Below are 23,901 nucleotides of genomic sequence, written 5' to 3'. Positions count from 1 at the left end.
AAAAAAAAAAAAAAAAAAAAAAAAAAAAAAAAAAAGAAATAAAAAGCTTAAATGAGAAGAACTTTGAGTTTGTCTGACCTTCCCTGGAGTCCAGATTTCTCAGCAGACAGAACCGCTATCTCCTCCTTCAGGTTTCGGAGCTGTTTCTCATAATCGCTTGTGGCTTCTGTGTCCCGCTGGTCTGCGTTCCGCTTGATTGAGCTCCTCTGCTCAGACCTCCGCTGCTCTGAGCTCCGAGGCTCCCCCCGCCTCTTCTCTGAGCTCCTGTGATCTGTGTTTCTGTGGCGAGCATCCTCCTGGGCTTGAAGAGATTTAAGCCTGAAGAGCAAAGAGAGAGGTAAGAAGAAGGAAAGAGAGGTGAGAGTGAGGGAAGGAAACAAAGGCAGTAAACGGCCATTGGCATGCTTAACCACAGACGCTACTCTACTCAGCCTGCCATTATTGCATTGGGAAACTCTGATGGAAAACAGATTAGCAAGGAGCACAACTGACAGGGTCAGGGTGCCACTCCATGTCTGCAGCTTGCATAGGGAAAAGTTCCTGAAGAAAGGACACTCATGCAGAACAGTGGGCCCAGTCATAGTGTCCCACATTGGACAGATCTTAACTGCATAAAACTCTGAAAACATTTGCCCTCCAAAAGCTATTCAGGAAGCTGGTCTAAAATATAATCTCCTACCCTCACTAGTTCTTTAATTCTCTGAATAGTCTCAACTCTATTTTTAATATATCATCGGAATATTTAATATTAATTAGAATCTTTGATTCTCTGAACAGTTGGAATATGAGAGAGAACTATAATGGAAATTGAATAACATCCAAAACACTAGCTGGAAGTGTGAACCTATGAAAATAATATAGAAAACACACCAAAAAAAATCTTTAGAAATAAAATGGGCATCCTCATTAAGATACAAAGAGGCATGGCCACCATAAAACAAGAGCAAAAGCCAAAAGAAGAGTTTATGCTGTGATGAAAATGACAAGGATGTAAGCTGAAAAGGTAAGATTAATAAGATAAGGAAGTTAATGAGATTAAGAAAGATGCAAAGAAGCTGAAGATGTAATGGAAGGAAAAGCTGCACTACAAATAGGAACAAATAGGAAATTGATGAGTAATATGATTGATGGATTTGAGAAGGTATAACAAATAGGAAATTCAAGATTAAAATGATGGGGAGGGGGAAGACAGAAGTAGAAAACAGAACAGTGTTCCTAGTTAAGATCTATGGGTGATCCTGACAAAATCAGAACTGGAACACGTGTGAGGTTAATCAAAAGGTGTGTGTGTGTGTGTGTGTGTGTGTGTGTGTGTGTGTGTGTGTGTAAAATATACCTCCCACTTACTCTTTTGGGAGGGGGATCAAAATTAAAATTCAGGAAGGCATAACCTTAAAAGATCAATGTTTATTTTCCCCTTCTAGAAGGTCATCTTTAAGGGAAAATCTCATAATTCAACTGAGATTTTCCACAAAAATTATCCCAATATTATTTCCAATGCTAAAAATTAGTATACAAGTAAATATTCAATATGAGGGAAATACCCAAATGATGCAACATGACCAACCTATTTAAAACTAACTTTTGCAGTATGTTTTTCTTAGTGATAGAGGAAAACAATGTCAGGTGAAAAGTTAGGATCCAGAATTGTTTACTTTATTCTGTAGTCTCAGCTCTACTTTTAATACATTAATTGGAGAGAAGGTAATATAGTAACAATCACTGATTCTGGAATTATGAAAGGGTTTTTATATTCCTTTATACTATGTTGTACTTCAGAAGTTTTCCATAGTAGATAAGTAATATTTTTGTACTAAATATAAATATAATTAATAAAAATGCTTCTGCCTTTTCTCTCTGATGGTGAACAGATTCTTTCATGTTGTAATGGAGCACAAAAAAAAGCTAAGTTCAATGATTTAGGCTGCAATAATCCTGTAATTTTTTTTCTTACTGCTTTTTTAGCTGATTTATTTCCTCCTCTGCAGCCAAAAGGGATATGGCCGATCTGTTCTTGGTTTCTTCAAGATTCTTTTCAGTTTCAGCCAGACTGTAAGAGAAATCAGTAACTAAAGACAGATTTTTCAAAATTGGCAGACTTTCTAAATCAAGGCATAGGCTCACTTAGGAACTTTTTGTATATGACATAAATTCAACATAAACAAGATCAAGTTAAAAGACATCTGCATTCAATCAGGTTATGTTGGAAATATTGTGGTGGACTTGTATGCAAAAACATGCTAACATCCTTTGCTCAAATGTCAAACACTAGGAAATTATAGAGCTACTGCCCCCAAAAGACTATTAGTATTAGAAAATAAAGGACAAAGAAACCTGTTCAGTTTCTCCTTCTCAACCTCCTAATTCATTTGCTGTAATTACACCAAAGCCCCAGGTTGCTTCTCTCTACAAAATCTCCATTTTTCTACAATATACCAAACATTGATATTTATTACTTTGCACTGTGGAGCTGCATATTTCCTAAATATTAAAAAAAGTAATAATAATGTGCTCACCTATAAAGTCCTCACAATCACCCTTGACTGTCAGCTACTCATGTCTTCCTGCCTCTGACTTTACCTCTTATTGAGCACAAATTCTCTGAGTTTTCACTGTATCTCTGTCATTGTTAGTTTCAAATCTCCTTCATCGTAGACAAATCATAATAAATCTTATTATTTAAGTCTATCTATTTTAAAATAAGTGGAGCTGGGTGCAGTGGCTCACGTCTGTAATTCCAACACTTTGGGAAACACTAAGGCAGGAGGATCTCTTGAGCTCAGGAGTTCAAGACCAGCCTATGCAACATAGTAAGACCCTGTCTCTGTCAAAAAATAAAAATAAAATTAGTCAGGCATGGTGGTGTGTGCCTGTAGTCCCAGCTACTCAGGAGGCTGAGGTGGGAGAATCTCTTCAGACTAGGAGTTTGAAGCTGCAGTGAGCTATGATTGTGCCACTGCACTCCACCCTGGGTGACAAGAGTGAGAGCATGTCTCAAAAAAAAAAAAAAAAAGGAAGCGAGATGGATGATATTGAATGAAGACCAATGATCCTCAATAAAGTTGCCCCAGAACACTGAGACTTGAGTTGACAGTCTTCTTGACTTCTCTGACCCTGCGAGAGATCACAGCACTTGTCCTGAGGCTAAGAGAGGGCAACTGCCTATCAAACTCACACCAGCCTTTCTCCTTCCCTCTAGATGAAAGAACAGTGGAAGGCAAAACATTGGGATTTTCACTTAAAGAGTGAAGCAGACTAAGAAATAATGTGCTAACAGCATCCCTATCAATCCCAGAGATCCTATCCCCCACCTGCTTCCTCCCCTAATAAATGCCCACTCAGCAAAGGCCTTCCACACACTATCCCCAACTCTCCCAAACAAAGTTTGCCTCCCCTTCTCTGAGCTCCATTCACATTTACGTCATTGCATTTTCACTCTAAACTACTTGAGGAGAATGATTTTATTTTATTTATCTCTACACCCAGCACCTAAACAGTGCCTGGTACACAGTATATTTTTTTATGAGAAATGAATGAATGAATAAAACATCTAAAGATGAAAAGAAGGCCACAGTAGCATTAACTTCATAATATGGCTATTGGAGATTGAAAGGAAACTAGTATGATTTAATTCAAATATAAAGATGTAACGGGTTTTTTAAAGTAAATATGGGAAAATGAACATTTATATCAAGAGAAAATGAACTGTAGAAAACGGGCCAAGAAAAGAAGGAAAATACAAGCAGGAATGAAGAACTTGGGTATTTTTCTCCTAACACATACAAGCGCATGCACATACAAGCAAACACACATGCTGACTTCACATGCTCAGATGACATACAGAGAGAAGAAAGAAAAGCACATTCATATGCCAAGAATTGTTTCAATCAGGCTGGCATTCTATTGAAATGTTTTGCTGCATATCTGTTAATTCATTGGGCAGATTATTGAGGACTTACTATGAGCCAGGCATGATGCTCAGTACTGGAGATACAACAGTGTCAGACAGCAATGCAAGACAGTAGCCCTTTGGATCTTCCAGGCTAGTCAGGGTGATAGATCATAAATACGCCAGCAAGTTTATTTTTTAAGACCCCAGTTGTGACTTCACTCTCTAATTTTTCTCATAAGTGCTATTATAAGAAAAGCAAATCACCATGAAAGAGAATTAAAGGAGAGAAGAGAGACAATTTAACGTATGGTAGTCACAGAAGGACTCTGAGAAAGGCACATTTAAGCTGAGACTTGGAGGATAATAAAGAGCCAGGCAGGCAAAGAGCCAGTGGAAGACTGGAAAGTTCTTTCAGGTAGTGGAAGAGCACAGGCAAAGCCCTCAAGGTTAGGAAGTAGACAGTAGACTGGGCCGGGGGAAAGTGACATGAGATGACATTGGAGCAGAAAAACAAGAGGAGTGCTGGGAGCCCTGGTGAGAAATTTAGAATTTTTTTCTAAGTATAAAAGGAAGAGACTACTTAAACAAACTTATAAGGAAAAAAAAAAAAAAAAAACTCCATCAAAAAGTGGGCAAAGGACATGAAGAGACGCTTCTCAAGAGAAGACATTTATGCGGCCAATAAACATATAAAAACAAGCTCAATATCACTGATTATTAGAGAAATGCAAGTCAAAGCTACAGAGAGACACTGTCTCATGCCAGTCAGAATGGTGATTATTAAAAAAGTCAAGAAACAACAGATGCTGGCAAGGCTGCAGAGAAATAGGAACTTTTTCACACTGTTAGTGGGAATGTAAATTAGTTCAACCATTGTGCAAGACAGTGTGGTGATTCCTCAAGGATCTATAACCAAAAATATCATCTGATGTACCAAAGGAATATAAATAATTCTATTATAGATACATGTACATGTATGTTTACTGCAGCACTCTTCACAATAGCAAAGACATGGAATCAACCCAAATGCCATCGATGATAGACTGGATAAAGAAAATGTGGTATATACGCACCATGGAATACTCTGCAGCCAAAAAAAGAATGAGTTCACGTCCTTTTCAGGGAAATGGATGAAGCTGGAAGCCATTATCCTTAGCAAACTAACACAGGACCCAAAAAACCAAACACTGCATGTTCTCGCTCATAAGTGGGAGCCAAACAATGAGAACACAGGGAGTAAAACAATATACACTGGGGCATGTTGGGAGTTGGGAGGAAGGAGAGCATCAGAATAAATAGTTAATGTATGTGGGGCTTAATAACTAGGTGATGGGATAATCTGTGCAGCAAACCACCATGGTACATGTTTACCTATATAACAAACCTGCACATCCTGCACGTGTATCCCAGAACTTAAAATAAAATATGATGTAATATTTTAAAAAGAAGGAAACTAACTGCTTTTAATCAGAAGGATGACTTGATACAATAAAAAATATATATATTTGCTAAGTGAAAAATGGATGGTGGTTGAGCAAAAATTGAAGTGGGGAAGCCAGTTAGAAGGAAGGCAATTGGTTCAAGAAAGAGATATCAGAGGCTTGAACCAGGGCAGCGGTGGCAGAATAGAAAGAAAGGGGCAAGTGTGAAAGTTTAGGAGGTAGTTTCAATTGGACAATGTGATAGATTGGATATAGGAGAGAATGAAAAGCAAGATTCATCATCAGAATCCAGGTATAAAATCTAGAAGTCTTCCCTTGCCTGGGGTTTCATTGAACCTGTGCAGAGTTGTGGCCATTAGGCCATAGTTATTGGAATTTGCATTTTGGAACTAAGTCAGAACCAAACCAGTCTCCACAAGATTAGACAAAGGGAACCCCTTGGGTGGGCCATTCACTCCATAGTGGGCAGGACCCAGCTTAGGAGACAAGTAGGCAATGTAAGGGAAGGAAGAGAGAGATGGTTACCACAGAATGTGGAGAACAAATTCTTTTAGTCATACCTTAAATTTAAAAATAGAATAAGAACCACAGGTGGGTTAAAACTAAGCAAAGTGGAGAAAGGACACCCTATTCAACAAATGGTCCTGGGAAAACTGGGAAGCCACATATGAAGAATAAAACTGAAACCTCTCACCTTATGCAAAAATCAACTCAAGATGTATCAAAGACTTACATCTAAGAGCTGAAACCATAAAAATTCTACAAGATAACATTGGAAACTCTGTTAGGTAGTGGTTTAGGCAAAGAATTCATGCCTAAGAACCCAAAAGCAAATCCAACAAAAACCAAAATAAATAAATGGAACCTAATTAAAAAGCTTCTGCACAGCAGAAGAAACAAAGAAACAAAAACAAACTTCTGCTCAGTAGAGTAAACAGACAACCCACAGAATGGGAGAAAATATTTGCAAACTATGCACCTGACAAAGGACTAATATCCAGAATCTACAAGGAACTCAAAAAAAATCAGCAAGAAGAAAACAATTAATCCTATTAAAAAGTGGTCAAAAGACATGAATAGACAACTCTCAAAAGAAGATACACAAACAACCAATACACATATTTAAAAAATGCTTAACATCACTAATTATCAGGAAAATACAAATTTAAATCACAATGCAAACCAAAATCACAATGCAATACCATCTTACTCCTGCAAGAATTGTCATAATTTAAAAATCAAAAAATAACAGATGTTGGCGTGGATGTGGAGAAAAAGGGAACACTTTTATACTGCTTGTGGGAATGTACAACCACTATTGAAAACAGTATGGAGATTCCTGAAAGAGTTAAAAGTAGAACTACCATTTGATTCAGTAATCCCACTACTGTGTACCTACCCAATGAAAAAGAAGCCATTATATGAAAAAGATGCATGCACATGCATGTTTATAGCAGCACAATTTGCAATTGCAGAGATACAGAACCAACCTAAATGCCCATCAACTAATTAGTGGATAAAGAAAATGTGGTATATATACACCATGAAATACTATTCAGACATAAAATGAAATGAATTGATGGCCTTTGCAGCAACCAGGATGGAGCTGGCAGCCATTATTCTAAGTGAAGTAACTCAGGAATGGAAAACCAAACATCATATGTCCTTACTTAAAAGTGGGAGCTAAGCTATGAGGATGCAAGGGCATAAGAATGATACAATCGACTTTGGGGACTTGGAGGGAAAGGTGGGAAGAGGGTGAGGTATAAAAGACTGCATGTTGGCTATAGTGTATACCACTCAGGTGACAGGTGCACCAAAATCTCAGAAATCACCACCAAAGAATTTATCCATGTAACCAAATACCACTTGTTCCCCAGAATCTATTGAAATAACATAAAAATAAAAATAAAAAACTAAGAAATCCAGGAAAAAGCTTCAAGCACCTTTATGGATGCAACTTTCAAATGGTTGAGGGAGAGAATATATACAGAGAGAGAAGGCACCCATAAATGATAAAGCAAATAGGGCCAAAGGAATATGAAAGGGTATATGGATATTTTTAGTGCTATTCTAGAAGATTTGCTGTGTTTGAAATTTTTTTCAAATGAAAAGCTTTTTTTAAGAATGCATTAAGTTTCTTGACCCATGGTGCCCCTTACAGGTAACAACAGTGTCACTGAAACAGACAGAGAAGTGAGAAACCCTGGACCTTTCTGGTGCCAACAGCCATCAAGAACCAGTAAAGTCTTGATGCACTGCCTCACAGAGAGAGGAAAGTGGAGGGTCATCTGCAGCAGTTGCTAGCTAATGTCCCAGGAAACCTAACCAGACCAGACATGCACCACTCAGGACCCATCAGCACAAAACACTAGTGCCTAGATGAAACCAAGGCCAGCAGGAACCCAGAAGGCAGTACAAGAACGAAAACTCCTCCTGTCCATCACCAGGAGAATATGCAAGCATCCCTTCCCTAGGAAGGATGAGGGGAAAGGAGACCCCATGAGAGGGCCAAACAGGCTCTTAATGCATGTTTGTACTTGGAATGAGCTGAGTATTTGGAGAAAATGGACTACGATAAACCAGAAATGACTGTGTGACCTTGAAGTGGCATATTGAAGGATCCTCCAAAATGAGCTGACATTAGTTGAAATAAACTGTAGAAGATTTTATGCTTTTTGCATATTACATTTATAAATTTTGACTGCTTCAGGTATATAACAGCTCATTGATTATGACTCCAATTGGAAAAATGAATGGGTGTGTGTAGAGGTGCAGGCACAAAAAAATGTCTGGAGCAAAATATACTAAAATGTTAATGGGGACTAGAAAACAGGTGATTTTCATCATATTTTTATTGTTTGCATTTTGCGAAGGAAATGGATATTAGTTTTATAATCAGGCAAAACTAAATCAATAGAGATTTTTTTTCCTTAGAAAAAAGGAAATGTCATCAGAGAACAAGGCAGAGCACCACACATTATTCCATCCCAAGCCTTAACTAGCTATTAATTTTTTAAAAAACGACTTCCTTTCTGTCCCACTTATGTCAGCAATGAAGCAATGTTGTGGTAGGAGGAACTCCCATTGGTGGATTTTTGTTAGGTATGTCAAACACAGTTTCATACATATTTGTCTACCTTCCTCAAGTACAAACCCAAGGTCTGCAATTTTCTTTGCAGTGATTCCCTAAGCTTGCTACCTGGCCCTGCCCATAACATGCATCTGATATCTGTTGTTGCCTGACATTTAACTTTTTAAAAATATATTTTTCTACCTAATAGTTAATCCAAAATCTTGACTTCTTCCTTTCTTAAAAGACTGACTCTCTCAGATTCAGAGAGGCACACATACTCCCCTAAATGAGCGTAATGGACAGGTAGATGCATCCTGTTTCATTTGACTTTTGCTCTCTTTCTATGAATTTTCCTCTTTGCCTGATTGTTCACCCTCTTTTATTCTTTCCCTTTTGCATCTCTCTTAAAATTTTTCTCCCAAAAGGTAGATTTTCTCTTTACCTGTTTGTCAATATGGGCTGACGACGTATCTATGAAGAAGAAACTCCAAAGAAGGAATCAAGGACCAGGTATCATAATATAGATATACTGTCCCCAAATCCACAGACTGTAAATTCTCTCTCTCTCTCTCTCTCTCTCTCTCTCTCTCTCTCTCTCTCTGTCATACACAGACACACATACACAATCATATTAATTATTTGCAAATGCCCACATTTCACGTGAGCCATTATTCTCCTTTCAAATTTAAAACTTAATTAAACTGAAAACAATTCATTTTGGAAAAAGATAACTTGCATTCCTCTTACTCGTCTTGAACCTGGTTGAGTTGACTCCAGGTTGAGTTCAAATTAGCATCTAATTGTTGTGCATCCCGATCCCGACGACTGGGATCTTTACGTCTCTCCCTGTCAAACGTGTCCTGGAAAGATACACACACACACCAAAAAAAAAAAACAAAAAAAAAAAAAAAAAAAAAAAAAAAAAAAAAAGACATGGTCTGAACACATGAAATGACATAGAGGAATTAAAAAAAACAGTCCAACTCAAAAAGAACACATAATGTCCAGCTCCAAGTACATGAAGTTCTAGTGCAGGAAAAATTAATTTACAGTGATAAAAATCAGGAGATGGTTGCTCTGGGAAAGGTGTAAGAAAAGCTCTGGAGTGATGGAGATGTCTGATATTCCGATAGGGATGTGAGTTTACACAGGTATATGCATTTGTCGAAACAGCAATCTATGGGTTTCACTGAATATAATTTATACCTCAATTTCCAAAAAGATTTTGAAACATCATTCTACATCTCTATACCTAGAATAACACACACAGAGGGTAAAAATCTGAGGAGCATCCAAAAATTCTCAAGGAAAAAAGAATTTACATAACAACAACTGAAGTCTATAAAGTGCTTAACATATGTCAGGCCCTGTGCAACTTGTTTAGGGTGCTTATCACATTTAATTCTCACAAATGACCCTATTAGGTCAGCAAAATCATTGGCCCATTCAGCAAATAAGGAAATTGAGGCATAAACATTTAGGTACCTACCCAGGGCAGTAAAAGAGGAACTGGTTTTCTGCTCAGTGATCTCCAAGCAGGGATCCTTCAGCCACTATCTTATAAGGCTCTTGCTCAGAACAGACTAAATGTTTTCTTTTTATTATTATTATTTTTTTTTTACTTTAGGTTCTGGGATACACATGCAAAACGTGCAGGTCTGTTACATAGGTACATGTGTGCCATGGTGGTTTGCTGCACCTATTCACTTGTCACCTAGGTTTTAAGCCCGGCATGCATTAGCTATTTGTCCTAAGGCTCTCTCTCCCTCTCCTCACCACCCCCACCCCACAACCCCCCAACAGGCCCTAGTGTGTGTTTTTCCCTCCCTGTGTCCATGTGTTCTCATTGTTCAACTCCCATTTATGAGTGAGAACATGCAATGTTTGGTTTTCTCAGAACAGAATAAATGCTTTCTAAATACCCCCATTTTAGAAAGGATTATAGATAAATCCACATAAATGTTGAAAAGTAAAGTAACAGGTGTTTTGGTTGCCCAGACGTAATGATGCAGATGCCTTTAGCAAGGTATGTGTTCCCTCTTTCCAATCTAATTTCCACCTGTTCAAAAACTAACACCATCCATGGAAACCACCAATATCCATCACAAATTGTGACCCTCTTTTGTCAGTATACCAGAATTAAGTCCTCTCTTCTCTTAGAGGTTTCTGATTCATTTTATCTCACTGTTAATGAAGTCAAGGATTATCTTTCAGCACTCCCACCTGCAGAGAGGGGACCTTGCTGTCAACAGGTTTTCCCATGGAAGCGGCTGTAAAGGAAGCCTCCAGCCAAGGCAAAAGGCGTGACTTGATTGTTTCCACGCCATCATTACGTCCTCCTAAAAGAATACACACATCAGGTGAGCAAGAGAAACCCAATGGCACCTACAGTCAAAGAACACAAAAGAGCACCAAGAAGAGAAAGGAAAGGAGAGCTGGGAGGGAAAGTACAGGCCATTCTCACCTTCTTGGGCTGCTGTTGTGAGGATCCCAAAGAGCTGTCCCTGCACCTTGGCAACTTGCTCAATGAGTTCAAGGCAGTGGTTTAGATTTTGATCACAGGTGTTCGTCTGCAAGAGCAAAAGAGTATATGATCAGGGCAATTCCTTCACTCTGGGAACCACTGCAGGAAGACAAGGGCCTCACTTGACCCAAAAGCTGCCTGGCTCTCATATGCTCTGTATAGTCATCAAAACCTATTTCCCTTTCCTCCTGAACACACAACTAGACCACTTTCCTCAGTTTCCCTAGCAGTTTGTGTGGCTGCGTAACTGAGTTCTGGCTAACTGGATGGGAAATGATACATGCCTGGGGCCTGGCCCAGAAGGAAACCTCTCGAACAACTTTTTTTTCTTTTCCCATCTGCCAACTGAATGCAGAAGAGCCAAGAGAGGATGCTGAGGGCATAAGGGATGAAGGAGCCACAAGATTTGCAAGACTGCTGACTGAATGCTTGCACTGAATTGTCACATGGTTTAGAAAGTTGGTTTATGTGTGTTAAACCACTGAGACTTGCAGGCGGTTTTTTATAGCAATAATCCTACTCAGTAAAACCATACAAAAAAATACATTTATAAAGTAAATAGACCTGTGGTAAGACAATACAAATCACTGCCGAGTTTATCTGCTTTATTGGTTCCTGTCCTCTACATAAATTCAATATGTATATATTACATGTGCATCGAGAACATTACTTCTTAACAACAAGAAGGTATTGCTGGGTTGAGGATATAAGGGACTTGGCACTTGCAGACTCGTGGGGCAGACAGATGAACAGCCAGTTACCCTGCAGTGAAATAAGTCTTACCTACACAGATGAGTGCAGCCTCTACCAAGAGTCCATTGTCTTGGAAAGTCTGAGAAGGCTTCCAAGAGGAAGTGAAATCTAGGCCAAGATGAAATTAGCCAGACTTGGAAAAAGAGGTGGTTCCGGTTGTTCCATACTGTAAGCGATGAGAACAGAGCAGGAGGAGGCCAAGGAGTGAACCCTGCAGCTATTATTCTGCTTTCCTCAGTCCTTTAACAGATTCTACCATTTCAGTATTAGCCAAACCTCTGACTCCAACACTAGAGGAAGGAAAACAACTACAGGCAGCAAACATCACATGGGTGTAAAAATACATCGATTTATGTGTCACCTAAGGGCACGATAAAGCATTGGTCCTCAGTGCCTCCTGGACACAACAAATCCCAGAACAGAAAACTGCGTACAAAAAGGATAGAAACTAGAAGGAAGAGGAAAAGTTTAGATGATCTCTAGGCAAAAGTTTGCAAGTCAAACACACATCTGTATCAACCAAGGAAATAGTTCAGACAGGCAGTAAGCTCCTTGAGGACAGACTGGCCCTGTCCTGTTAGTTGCTGTATTTCCAACCCTGCATTCTATAGTGCCCCTTATTCAGACTCATTATGCGTTGGATGGATGCATGTAAGTGAGATGATTCACTCACTTTGATTGATTACCTCTCTCCTACATGCCAGGCTCTATTAGTGCTTTACATATATAAGTCAATTAATCCTTGAGCTACTACACTAGGAGATAGAAGAACTAGTAACATCATTTCCATTTCAGATGAGACAGCTGAGGCACAGAGAGGTTAAGTAACTGGCTCATGGCTACCCAGCTAGTAAATTGTCAGTGCTGAGATTGGAACCCCAGCAGCCTGGCCTCCAAAGCTCATGCTCTTAACTACTAATCTATACGGACTTTCAGATCATGATTCATGCTGGGAGTAGAGGGTGGACTGGATGATGCGGCCACGAGTGAATGGGGAAGGCATCCAGGGAAGGCTGCCCTGTGGAGGGGACCCTTGAGCATTCCTGGATTATAAGGGTCAGGAAAGCACAGTAGTAGGGAAAGGGCATGCCAGGCAGTGGGAACAGCAAGGACAAAGGTGCTGAGGCAGGAACAAGTTTGGCAACCCTAATGACAAAACACATGTCAATGTGGCAGAGGCACAGAAGGTCCGGGCAGGTTGGCAGGGCAGGTTGACCTGGAGAGCCTTTCAGGCCTGGTGTGGAGTTTGGATGGGATGGGCTTGTAATTGAGAGGGCAGCTGGTTTACTTTCCATGCTTGGCAAATAGTACCTGATGACTAATTCTGTTGTAGCATTGATTTCTCCTGTAGCCTTTTTCTCCATCTCGTCCTTCTAACCTCTCCTCCCAAAAAGATCATGAATTCTTTTTAAAAATGACCTTGCTTTTCTCATGTTTGTATCTATTGCCACTAGTATCCTAGCAAATTGAAGGGTCCAAACAGCAGTTGATGAATGAATGGTTTAACAACATAATGTTGACATGATAAGAGCATTTAAAACCCAGAGCCTAAACAGCTATCTCCATTCCTTCCTCATTAATCCAGCAGCTCCTTGCCCTGGCCATTTTATATCTGCATTTATAACACTGAACTTCAATTACCTGCTTACAAGTCTTTCACCTTCTGACTAGATTATTCCATGTGCTAAGTGAGAATGAGCTTGGGAGTCAAGCAAACCAAAGTATCTCAGCTCTGTCACTTGCCACAATTCTGTGTGACCCTGCACAAGTTACTTAACCTTTCTGAGACCATTCCTCTCCCATACAATGGGGATAGCAATGCCTTGTAGAGCATTTGAATTAAATCAAAATAATACATGTCCAACACCTCAGACACAGACAGTGTTAATCAGTTGGCACTTATGAGGTAGCATGCAGTACTGAAAGGAGCCAGTGGTTTAGGAATAAGGCAGACCTTTGTTCCAAATCTGGTTCTCATCAGCTGCATTCCCTTAGAAAAGACATTTAAATATGAGGCTCTGTTTCCTCCTGTTTAGGAGGTAGTTGATCTCATGAACAGAGCCTAGCATAAAAGAGGTACACAATAATTAAAAGTATTATTACGGTATCATTCCTATCTGTTCCTATGCCATGCCCAGTGACTGGTACATAGTGGGTACCCAGAGGAACATTGGTCAAATGAGTTTTTAAACACAACTTAAATAACGGGAGAGAATAGCCTATGTCACACAGTTCCCCTTCCCAAGACATGTTACAACATGTTGCAACTTCTAAACACAAAGCATTGTACAAGAGAGTCAAGTTGCAATAGGGCCACTTTATTCTAGTAAACACATACCCACATACCCACACAAGACAAACAGAGCAAAGATATGGGCTAATTATACTGTCTCCAGAGCACAGACTCCAGATTTATTCATTCATAAATCATTGAGCTCCTATTATATGGAAGGCCTTGGAAACAAAGATCAGGAAACAAAGCTATATTTAAAAAAAAAAAAAGTTGACTGCAGTCAATGAACTAATTAGATGGGGAAGTGAGATGGAGAACAAGAGGCACATAGGGGATAAATAATTACCTTAGAGTTTATGTTAAGTGCCCTGAGTGGATAACAAGCTAGAGGAGCAGCAAAATAAGCTCTGGTGAGGGGTGAAGGGTAAGAGAGAAGGGCATTTCAAAAGAACAGAAAGTACCAAGACATATTAGGGGGAAGTGAGTACAGGGTCAAGAGATCAAGTTTGAAAGACTTGACTTGCCACATTAAGGGTCTTGGGCTTTATTCCATCATCAAAATATCTAAGGATGCAATAGAGGAAGGTGGGTATGACATGTTCATATTTGCTTTGCATGTTACAAAAATCTCTCTGGCAAAAGCAGTCCAGATAGAATTTGGGTTACAGAGTGAGTCTGGTGGGGAGGTAGATGGGTATAACCATCTGGCTGAGAGATGCTGGAGGCTGTAGACATACCAAGAGTCCCCTAAAGGTCTTTCCTAGCCCCAAGTTACATCTGTGCCAGTCAAGTTCCCACTGATTCCAGCATTACCTAAGAAGTTCAGGGAGTTTAGAAATGAGTAAGAAGTATGAGAGGAATGATCCTGAGTTTCGGTTTGAACAAGTGAGGGGGCCTGTAGGACCTTCATATGGCATGTCCAGTAATAGTACCTAACAATATCTGAGTACCAATCTATGTCAGCCAGACCCTGTGCTAAGAGCTTTATATATACATAGCTTCATTTAATCCTCAGAACAACCCTTCAAATGGGATGCCATCATCATCCAAAATTCACCATTGAGGAAAAACAAAGTTAAGTAATTTGAAGAGACAATGGTTGGGACTGAAACATAATTAAAATTAATTATGTACTGTATGTATCATTTTAGACACATAAATCATGTATCCATACTATCACTTCTTTGTTTAGTATAGGTTTCTGTGTGTTGCGTTTGCCTTTTAAAATGCGAAGTGCTTTTCTTTTTTTTTTTTTTTTTGAGACGGAGTTTCGCTCTTGTTACCCAGGCTGGAGCGCAATGGCGCGATCTCGGCTCACTGCAACCTCCGCCTCCTGGGTTCAGGCAATTCTCCTGCCTCAGCCTCCTGAGTAGCTGGGATTACAGGCACGCGCCACCATGCCCAGCTAATTTTTTTTGTAGTTTTAGTAGAGACGGGGTCTCACCATGCTGACCAGGATGGTCTCGATCTCTTGACCTCGTGATCCACCCGCCTCGGCCTCCCAAAGTGCTGGGATTATAGGCGTGAGCCACCGCGCCCGGCCGCGAAGTGCTTTTCAAATTATTCATAAGTTGTGTATCCACCACTGTGGTACTCATGGTTTTTAAATAAGACTGGTATTACCTGTTTACAATGCCTGTTAATAAAATAATTTACAGTTTGGTAAAATTGCTGCTAAACAATCATTGGATCACAATCCTCATCAAATATACCCATCTATAAAAATTTGAGTGAGAGCTTAATATTTCACAAGCCATTTACTAAAGAGGTAGTAATGTTTCCCTTTGGTTTTACCATGAGTTTAGGTGTTCTAAAAAATTCTATAGTACCTAATTTCATCTTACCTGTTAACATCCCAAAATGACATTTAAGTGTTGTAAAATTCTGTTTGTAGTATATGATATGCATACATAATTATGTGTATATCTAAATACAAATTCAAATGAAACATTAGCAATACTTAATCTTACTATGCTACATATAGTGTAACATACTTGGAAAAGATTTACCTTTCTGCAACAAGGGACTGTTACATACAAGATGGTGATAATGATAAGGTACATAAATGGTGTTCCCACTAGAAACCTGCCCTGTCCACCCCTTCCCATTTCCCTTAACCCTATCCTCAAACTACTTTAGCTGAGAAGCTTTTCACTAGACTGTGAGTTAGTGGTAGCTTACACCTATTTATGTTTATATAAATTGCTTACAAATTATACCTCATATTAGCAATTACATTACATTATGAGAATGTGTATTTGCATAGGCTCTTGCTTATCTTTGTTTTGAAAAATTGTTCTGCCTAGAAAATAGTCCTGAAAGTAGCCTGACACTTCCTGTTAGTAATATTAACCCTACATCTAACCATCTAGGCAGCGTCACATAGAATTGAAGAAATATGGATAGTATTTATTTTACACCCCCTCCCCATAAAATGTGTTTTAATTATATACATATGTAAGATTATGTGCAATCATTCATAAGTTCCAAGGGTGATGATGAGTAATCATACATTTTTTGGACTTTGTTATAATTCAGTGTGTTAAGAATGATTCAAATGCAGATTTAACAAGCGTATAATCTATCGAATGCTGTTTTTGATAAAACACTGGAGGTCTTATTGCCAAACTGATGGTAATGAGGCACTAAGGGTGAAAAATTGGTACATGTCGTGAAGAAGGTATTTAAATCCAACTTTTGAACAAATTTAACAAATGTGAGGAACTTCTTTTTTATTTAAAAGGATTATTTTGAAATGAAGATGAAAATGTGTTCATCTTTTTTTCAAATTTAAGGGAATAATTTATATCATATTTTGAGACAAGAATGTACAGCAAAAATGTGGGGAACAGCAGAGGCTGAGCATGTATATATTTTATATGTAGCTTATTCCTTTCTAAGCCTGCCAGCCTTTTAGGCTTTGAACATGCCCAGCAGCCACAGTCATTGTCATTATTGTACCCCAACCCACAACTATTTTTTAAGAAGTCTTAGGTTCACAGAGAAAGGAATGTTGACTTTGAAATTATGGATTTATATTAATGTCACTATAAACCAACAGGAATAGTAATTTTTAAACAACTTGCTAAACATTGGAGACTAAGTTAATATATATAGCAGTGTAGCTGTTCTCCGTAGATGGTGTCTCACAATGGATTTCTGTTGCTTGAATATTTTCTTAGTGAATATTTAAGGTAGTTACTGGGATTTGATGATCTGACTAAGTATTTTGAAACACATTTTGAATAATATGGTTTAGCGTTAAAGGGGAAAGAAAATATTATTTTTTTCTTACTCATTCTACGTTCCCTGTACTATATATTTGGAATTGATTATGAAATTCATTCATTATTTTTTTCCTCTCTAAAAGAAAAAAAAAAGAATAATATGAAAGGATTCATCACTCTTATTTTTTAAAAATCCATCAATATTCCTTTAAAATATAAATGCTATTACAATATTAAATGGTTTAACTGACTTTTTTATTTTTAAAAAGACTCATTTTACATCCCCCCAAAAATGTCATTCCTATTCTGCCAATTAGAGAATTCATAAATGAGTAAGGAAAAAAGATGAATCAGCTAATAAGTATCTTGACACTAGACAGAAGAGGAGGAATTTTCAGCCTTTTCTAACTGGTCATGAAAATTAACACATGGAAAACAAAGCCCTAACTTTGACCATATATTTTCACTGTTCAGGATCTGTATGCATGGTGGGGGGTGTGGGGTTTGGAAGAAGATGGCAGGAAATGGACACTACAGATAAATGGGATTTTTTTGTACCCTCCTTTCCTCTGTAGGAGATGAGAGAATAAACTGGCATCCAAAAGACCTAGTTTCAAATCCAAGTTCCACCCCTTCTAACCAAAAGACGCCTTGGACAGGTAAGCTGCTCTCCCGAGGTTTGGTTTTTTTCATCCACATAATGCAGAAAACAAAACATGCTTACCTCACAGGGTTTTTTTAAACAAAGTTTAAAGGCAATATGGCATGAAGAGTGCTGTACTTTGAAAGCTTTCAAGAGCTCTTTGCATGCTGGTTATAACAGGCTACAGTTGTTCTTCCAGGGAGGCAGCAGTCCCATATGTGGGCAGCTTTTTCAGCAGGTCTAGGTCGTAAAACTGGTCCTCTAGTCTACATTGTGGCTGACCTTATCACAACACCACTACCTAAACCACGAAGTTTTCCGAAATACTGAATTTTAGATATAAGAAAAAGTAGGCTTATGAATCCCCAACAACTATGTACTCTAAACAACCTAGCAAAGCTTCTATTTAGGGTTTTCCACTAGATTTTATAGTGTCTGGACCCACAGTTAATAATCCTATTGGATTTCTTTAATTATTTAATCTTTTTAAATATTAAGCAATGATAATATTTACATTAACAAATGTGTCCAAAATGAAAATAAGAAAAGTCAAGTTAAAAAAGATGACAGCCTCTCTGTTAAAAATACCCCCTGTCTTAATCACTTGGCAATTTCCTTTGGAGTTATAACTTCATTATTAGTAACTGTGGTGAAAGGGGTAGCACCAGATAAAATTCCACAGTTCCCCCCCATTTCTCATGCTCTCTTACAATTAGATTGGAGCCAGTTACAATTAATTCTGACCAAGGGACGATGGGTCTGAGTGGTGTGTGGGATTTAAGGGCAGCGCAAGCTTTTCACTCTCTCTCCCCCAGAGACCTTCCAGGATGGCAGCTCTACGAGACAGAGAGACTGAAACTGAGTTAGTGGTGGAGGAGAGCTGCCATCAGACTTCATGTGAATGAGAGAAAAATCTCCATTCTGTTGAGACACCGAGGTGTGGGGTTTTATTCATTACTGCATCTTGGTCTGGCTAGTAAAGAGATGAAGATCCTAAAGGGAAGAAATATGTTCTCTATAAAGTTACCAATCAGGTTGAATCCTCAAGAATGTAGAAGTATGTTGATTAAGGAGGAGTCGTGAAGGAGGGCAGGGAGACTGCTTGAACTCACCATAGCAACTACAACCACCTTTTGTGTTAGGAATCAGGCATATTTCAGCATGGAGGCAGCCTATAATCCCTCAACCACAAAGATTATTCTAAAACAAACAGATGAGACACCTCTTTAAGATCTCCTTTCTATGTGTTGATACTTAATATACTGTTTTCACTTGCTAGTTCAGATTTCTAGAACACAAGAGAAGACTAATGTCTGAGGAAGTCTTATTGCATTACCAGCCCTCTCCACCATCCCACTCACATATTAAATAATCAAAAGCTTCTATGAATAGAATGTAATGTTCTGGTGTCCATTATTTTACTTAAAATCTATATAATCTCATCCTATCTTGGGGATGGGGTTATCACAGTATAGTGAGTTTTTACCACTTGCTACTGTAAGTATGTAGATTATGTTTAGAAAACATCAAATCTCCAAGTATCTATCCCAGATCAACTCCGTAATCAACAGGACTCTGAGGGAAAACAAAAGCATCTCAAAAAGAGGAGGGATTCAGCTCAGAGTTGACCTCCTCCAGGTATAATGTTGTAAGGTCAATTTCTCTTCCCACTTATGTTCACAGTGAAAGGCATGTTGACTTTGAAATTATGGATTTATATTAATGTCACTATAAACCAACAGGAATGGTAATTTTTTAGCACTGCTAAAAGGTTATACACGAAATGGTGGTGATGGCCAGATTAAAGGTGGAGGTGATGAGAATGGATAACATCTCTATAGAGTAATTAGGTAGTCAGAATTCTGTATATAAGTTTATTTGAGCCTTTTGAAGAGATGATTGAGAAAATCACACCAACATTGCATGATAAATTTGGGGCATTTGGGACCGCATACTCTTACATTAACCTAAGGGCCATTCTTAGAGTCTTTGACTTTGTTTACTAAATGCGTTAGTCTAGTTTATGAAATGTCGAGTCATATTATTTCTTGCCTAAAGTGTCACCCAGCCTCATATATTATTCCTAGAGTTTCCAATTTCCCCGTCATGGGACAACTAGAACCACCTTTCTAAAACACGATCCAAACATGCCTCCTTCCTGCATAGTGCTTTCAGTTTCTCCCCATTTCCCTCAAGATAAAGTCTGAACTCCCTGTCACAACGCCAAGGTTCTTCACCATCTGGCCCCAACCACCCCACCTGCTCAGCCTCATCTCACTTCCACTCCCTGCCTTGAACTGTTCATAGCCCCACCCCAAAATCTGCCCGCTTTTTCATGCCTCACTGCTTTTCGCACATGTCATTCTCTCTATCCTTTCTCCTCTTCTCTAGTTAGATGTTCATCATCAAGATGCAGTTCACATGCCTATTCCCAGCACCTGGCATAAACAGGCACACCATAAGCTCTGAAAAATGTTGAATGAATGAATGGACACTACAAAAAAAGTTCTGTAACCATGTGTTGAACGAATTATTAAGTTTTTGATAATTGACTTCGTTCTTGGTTGAACAATTTTTTTTCCACCAAGGCTGGAATGCAGTGGCACAATCTTGGCTCACTGCAACCTCTGCCTCCTGGGCTCAAGCGATTCTCCTGCCTCAGCCTCCCAAGTAACTGGGATTACAGGCAACTTCCACCATGCTCGGCTAATTTTTGCTATTTTTTAGTAGAGATAGGGCTTCCCCATGTTGGCCAGGCTGGTCTCAAACTCCTAACCTCAAGTGATCTGACCGCCTTGGCCTCCCAAAGTGCTGGGATAACAGGGGTAAACCACCACACCGGCAGAAGAAGGGATTCTTGGTGGGTCTCTCACCAACATTCTTAATAACCACAAAGGAGGAAAACTTTCTGAAAGTCATGTGTTCACACCAAGCTGTCCCTGAACTTCCAGTGGAATCAAAGTTCTAAAGGCAAAGTCCTCATCAACACTTGGGATGAGGCTTGCATTCATTCAGCATCACTTTAACAACTAAAAGAAAATGAGTTGACAAGATTTGTTGTTTTTAGTAATTTTTTTTTCTCTAAGGTGTTTGAAAAATATCCATTCTTGAAGTTTTTATCAATCAATACATGGTTTTTCCTATGACACAAAAGGATGCTAGGATAAAAAAAATGCCAGCAAGTAAATAACAACAGCTTTGGGGCAGAAGATTATGTTTTTAAAAAATGTACTGTCTCTTTGATATCATATAGAGGATACAATGAAACAGATCATGAAGCACAGCTAAAATGTTACACATGAAATGGTGGTGATGGTCAGATGAAGGTGGAGGTGATGGAAGGTGGAGGTGATGGGAAGGAATAAGAAGAAAATCATGTGAGAAAAACTGAGAAGCAAAACTATGTGAGAGGGCTGGGCGCGGTGGCTCACGCCTGTAGTCCCAGCACTTTGGGAGGCCGAGGCGGGTGGATCACAAAGTCAAGAGATCAAGACCATCCTGGTCAACATGATGAAACCCCGTCTCTACTAAAAATGCAAAAAATCAGCTGGGCATGGTGGCGTGTGCCTGTGATCCCAGCTACTCAGGAGGCTGAGGCAGGAGAATTGCCTGAACCCAGGAGGCAGAGGCTGTGGTGAGCCAAGATCGCGCCATTGCATTGCACTCCAGCCTGGGTAACGAGAGCGAAACTCCGTCTCAAAAAAAAAAAAAAAAAACTATGGGAGATCTAAGTTAATCCAAATAATGGCTAGTGAAAATAAACCAAAATTTTGCATTGAGTTTTAGAATTATCTATGTCATTTATTTATTTTCCTTGAAAACAACTTTTTCCCATGGGCATTGCTTTAATCAGTTTCCTAATTCTGAAAGAGTACATATGGCCTTTTATTTGACTTGTGTTAATTAGAACTAACCAGTGTGGTCATGGTCCTCAAAATCAACCTTTCATAGCAAACATAATTTCTAGGTTTTAATAAACAAATGTAGTTTTCTACAACCAACATTTTAACACTTGTAGTTTGCTACTATGAATATTTATCTTAAAGTTTCAAGTCGAAAGTCCCTGGACTAATAAAATAACCTAGCATATTACAGGGAAACACTTAGCAATTGACCAGAACTAAAAATATAGATGGCAAGGTACAGAATAAGTTTAGGTTTAACTCACATTTTATGATAAGTAGTTTAGAGATTTTTCTCATTCTCTCTTTAGCTACACAAAGACTTATTGTTGGGAATAACCTGCATTTTCTCACTTGTGCTCCTAATTGGAAATTGTGGCTTCCAGTTTCAATTCAATTTTAATAAAGGTCAAATTAAAGATACGTGGGGATCATTTTTAATTCCACACCTGATATAAGGTTTTAAGAAAAGAATTTAGTTGAAGAAGCTAAGTGTCTGGCATTAATTAAATCATTAAGTATTTGTTGAGTAGCTGCTAGGTGCTAAGCATTGTTCTAAGTGCTGGGAATACAGCAACGATCAAAACAAGGCAGAAATCCCTGCTGTCTGGAGTTTACATTCCAGTGGAGGGGAAGAGGGGACTGGTGATTACCAAAATAAATGAGTAGATAAGTAAAAATCAGAAGACGCAGTTATTATGGAAGAACTAAAGCAGAGAAGATAGTAAGTGCTAACAGTGAGAACAGGAGATTGCAATTGTAAATATGAGGGTCAGGTGAGCCTCTCTGAGAAGGTGACGGTTAAGCAAAGCCTTTTAGGAGAAAGAGAGGATGTTACTATCGCACCCAAATATCAACAGGTGAAAAGTTTTCCAGGCAGAGAAAACAGTGAGTGCAAAATGCTTTGAAGCAAAAACATGTCTGGCATCGATGGAACTGTGCTGTCTGAGATAGCAGCCATGAGCCACATGTAGCTATCTGAATTTATGTTGGACTTAAGTCAAATTTAAAATTCTGTTCTTCAATGTGCACGTGCCATATTTCAAGTCAATAGTCACCACATTGGACAATGCAAATATAGAACCTGTCCATAATCATAGAAAGTTCTATTGGACAGCATGCTCTAGGAAGAACAAGAAGGCTGGTACTGCTGGAGAGGGCTGAGCAAGGGATAGAGTAACAGATAAGGTTAAAGGGGCACAATTGTGTAGGACTTCGAAGGTCACTGTAAGAGCTTTGGCTTTTTCTGAAGTTTGGATGTCTTGCAAAATGAATAACTTGATAACTTGATATGACTTGACATTTAGAAGAGTCTCTTTAGGTTGTTATTTTTGTAATGATCCAGGTGACAGAAGATCAAGAATGGAGAAAGGTGGTGGCAGTGTGGTGGTGAAAAATGTTCAGATTCTGTATGAACTTTGAAGTTAGAACCAACAGATTATGATGGTGAAAAGGAGTATAGTATTTAACAATGAAGACTAGTTAGAAAAGAGGCCTGTGGTTGGGGCATGAGAGAAGCTCAATTCCGTTTTGTACAGATTTGACTTTGAGATGACAATAGCATTCACTATTGAAAGATGTCCAACAGGTAGTTGGAAAAGTTGGAGCTCAGATGAGAACACATCTCATAGAAATAAGATTCATCAACATACATGTAAGAGATGAAGCAGGAGTAGAGGGGAAGAATACAGGTGTCAACATTCCAATGTGATAAAGATGCCAGCCAACTCAAGAGAAATGATGGAGCCTGGAGAGTGGCCACAAGGTATGAAAAACACTGGTGGTTGTGAGTGAAGCCTCTATTGTAGAGAGATGAAGGGAGCAGCTGGGTGGAAATGGTTTTAACGAGTGTAGTGAATGGGATGTTCTCAAGACAGAAAAATGTAATAAACTAAGGCACTTCTCATCATTTACAGGGAGTTTCTAAAATTATACTTTATTAGCTCCAGACGAATATAGTGTTATTTGTAATAAGCATTGTGACAAACAACATGTTTTGTTTTGTTTTTTTTTTTAATTCAGACGTTAGGCCACTGGGGGGAAAAAGTGAATACTGTATATGTGTTAGGATGTCTTATACTCAATCTCTGGAGACTAGATAATGGATACTTTTTAAATTAATGGGAGGAACCCAAGTCTTTTGTGATAAAGATGTCATTTTAACTGTCCAAAATTCTTAATGGAGAAGGAATAGTCAGTGCTGGTTCTT

At 38.8% G+C, this 23,901-nt stretch overlaps 1 protein-coding gene across 7 annotated transcripts in view; it reads right to left on the bottom strand.

Moving 5' to 3' along the window:
- The window catches only part of SPATA18 (spermatogenesis associated 18), a 60,228-nt gene that overhangs the window by 20,579 nt on the left and 15,748 nt on the right, over window positions 1-23,901 (bottom strand). For 6 of the 7 annotated variants that reach the window (XR_004267518.1, XM_032274157.1, XM_032274156.1 and 3 more), the window contains exons 2-6: window positions 10,875-10,980; window positions 10,634-10,749; window positions 9,158-9,270; window positions 1,955-2,050; window positions 79-318 (exon numbers count right to left, since the gene is read on the bottom strand). Coding sequence is in view for 6 of the 7 variants with exons in the window: in XM_032274153.1 (XP_032130044.1) it covers window positions 79-318; window positions 1,955-2,050; window positions 9,158-9,270; window positions 10,634-10,749; window positions 10,875-10,980 (671 nt within the window). In the remaining variant the exon portion in view is untranslated. The remainder of the gene's footprint in view (window positions 1-78; window positions 319-1,954; window positions 2,051-9,157; window positions 9,271-10,633; window positions 10,750-10,874; window positions 10,981-23,901) is intronic. The other variant, XM_032274155.1, reaches the window with a different exon arrangement.

Source organism: Sapajus apella, unplaced genomic scaffold (genome assembly GCF_009761245.1).
Source record: "Sapajus apella isolate SASKATOON/1434 unplaced genomic scaffold, GSC_monkey_1.0 scaffold5, whole genome shotgun sequence".
Taxonomy (NCBI): domain Eukaryota; kingdom Metazoa; phylum Chordata; class Mammalia; order Primates; family Cebidae; genus Sapajus; species Sapajus apella.
This window is presented reverse-complemented; position numbering and strand designations above follow the sequence as displayed.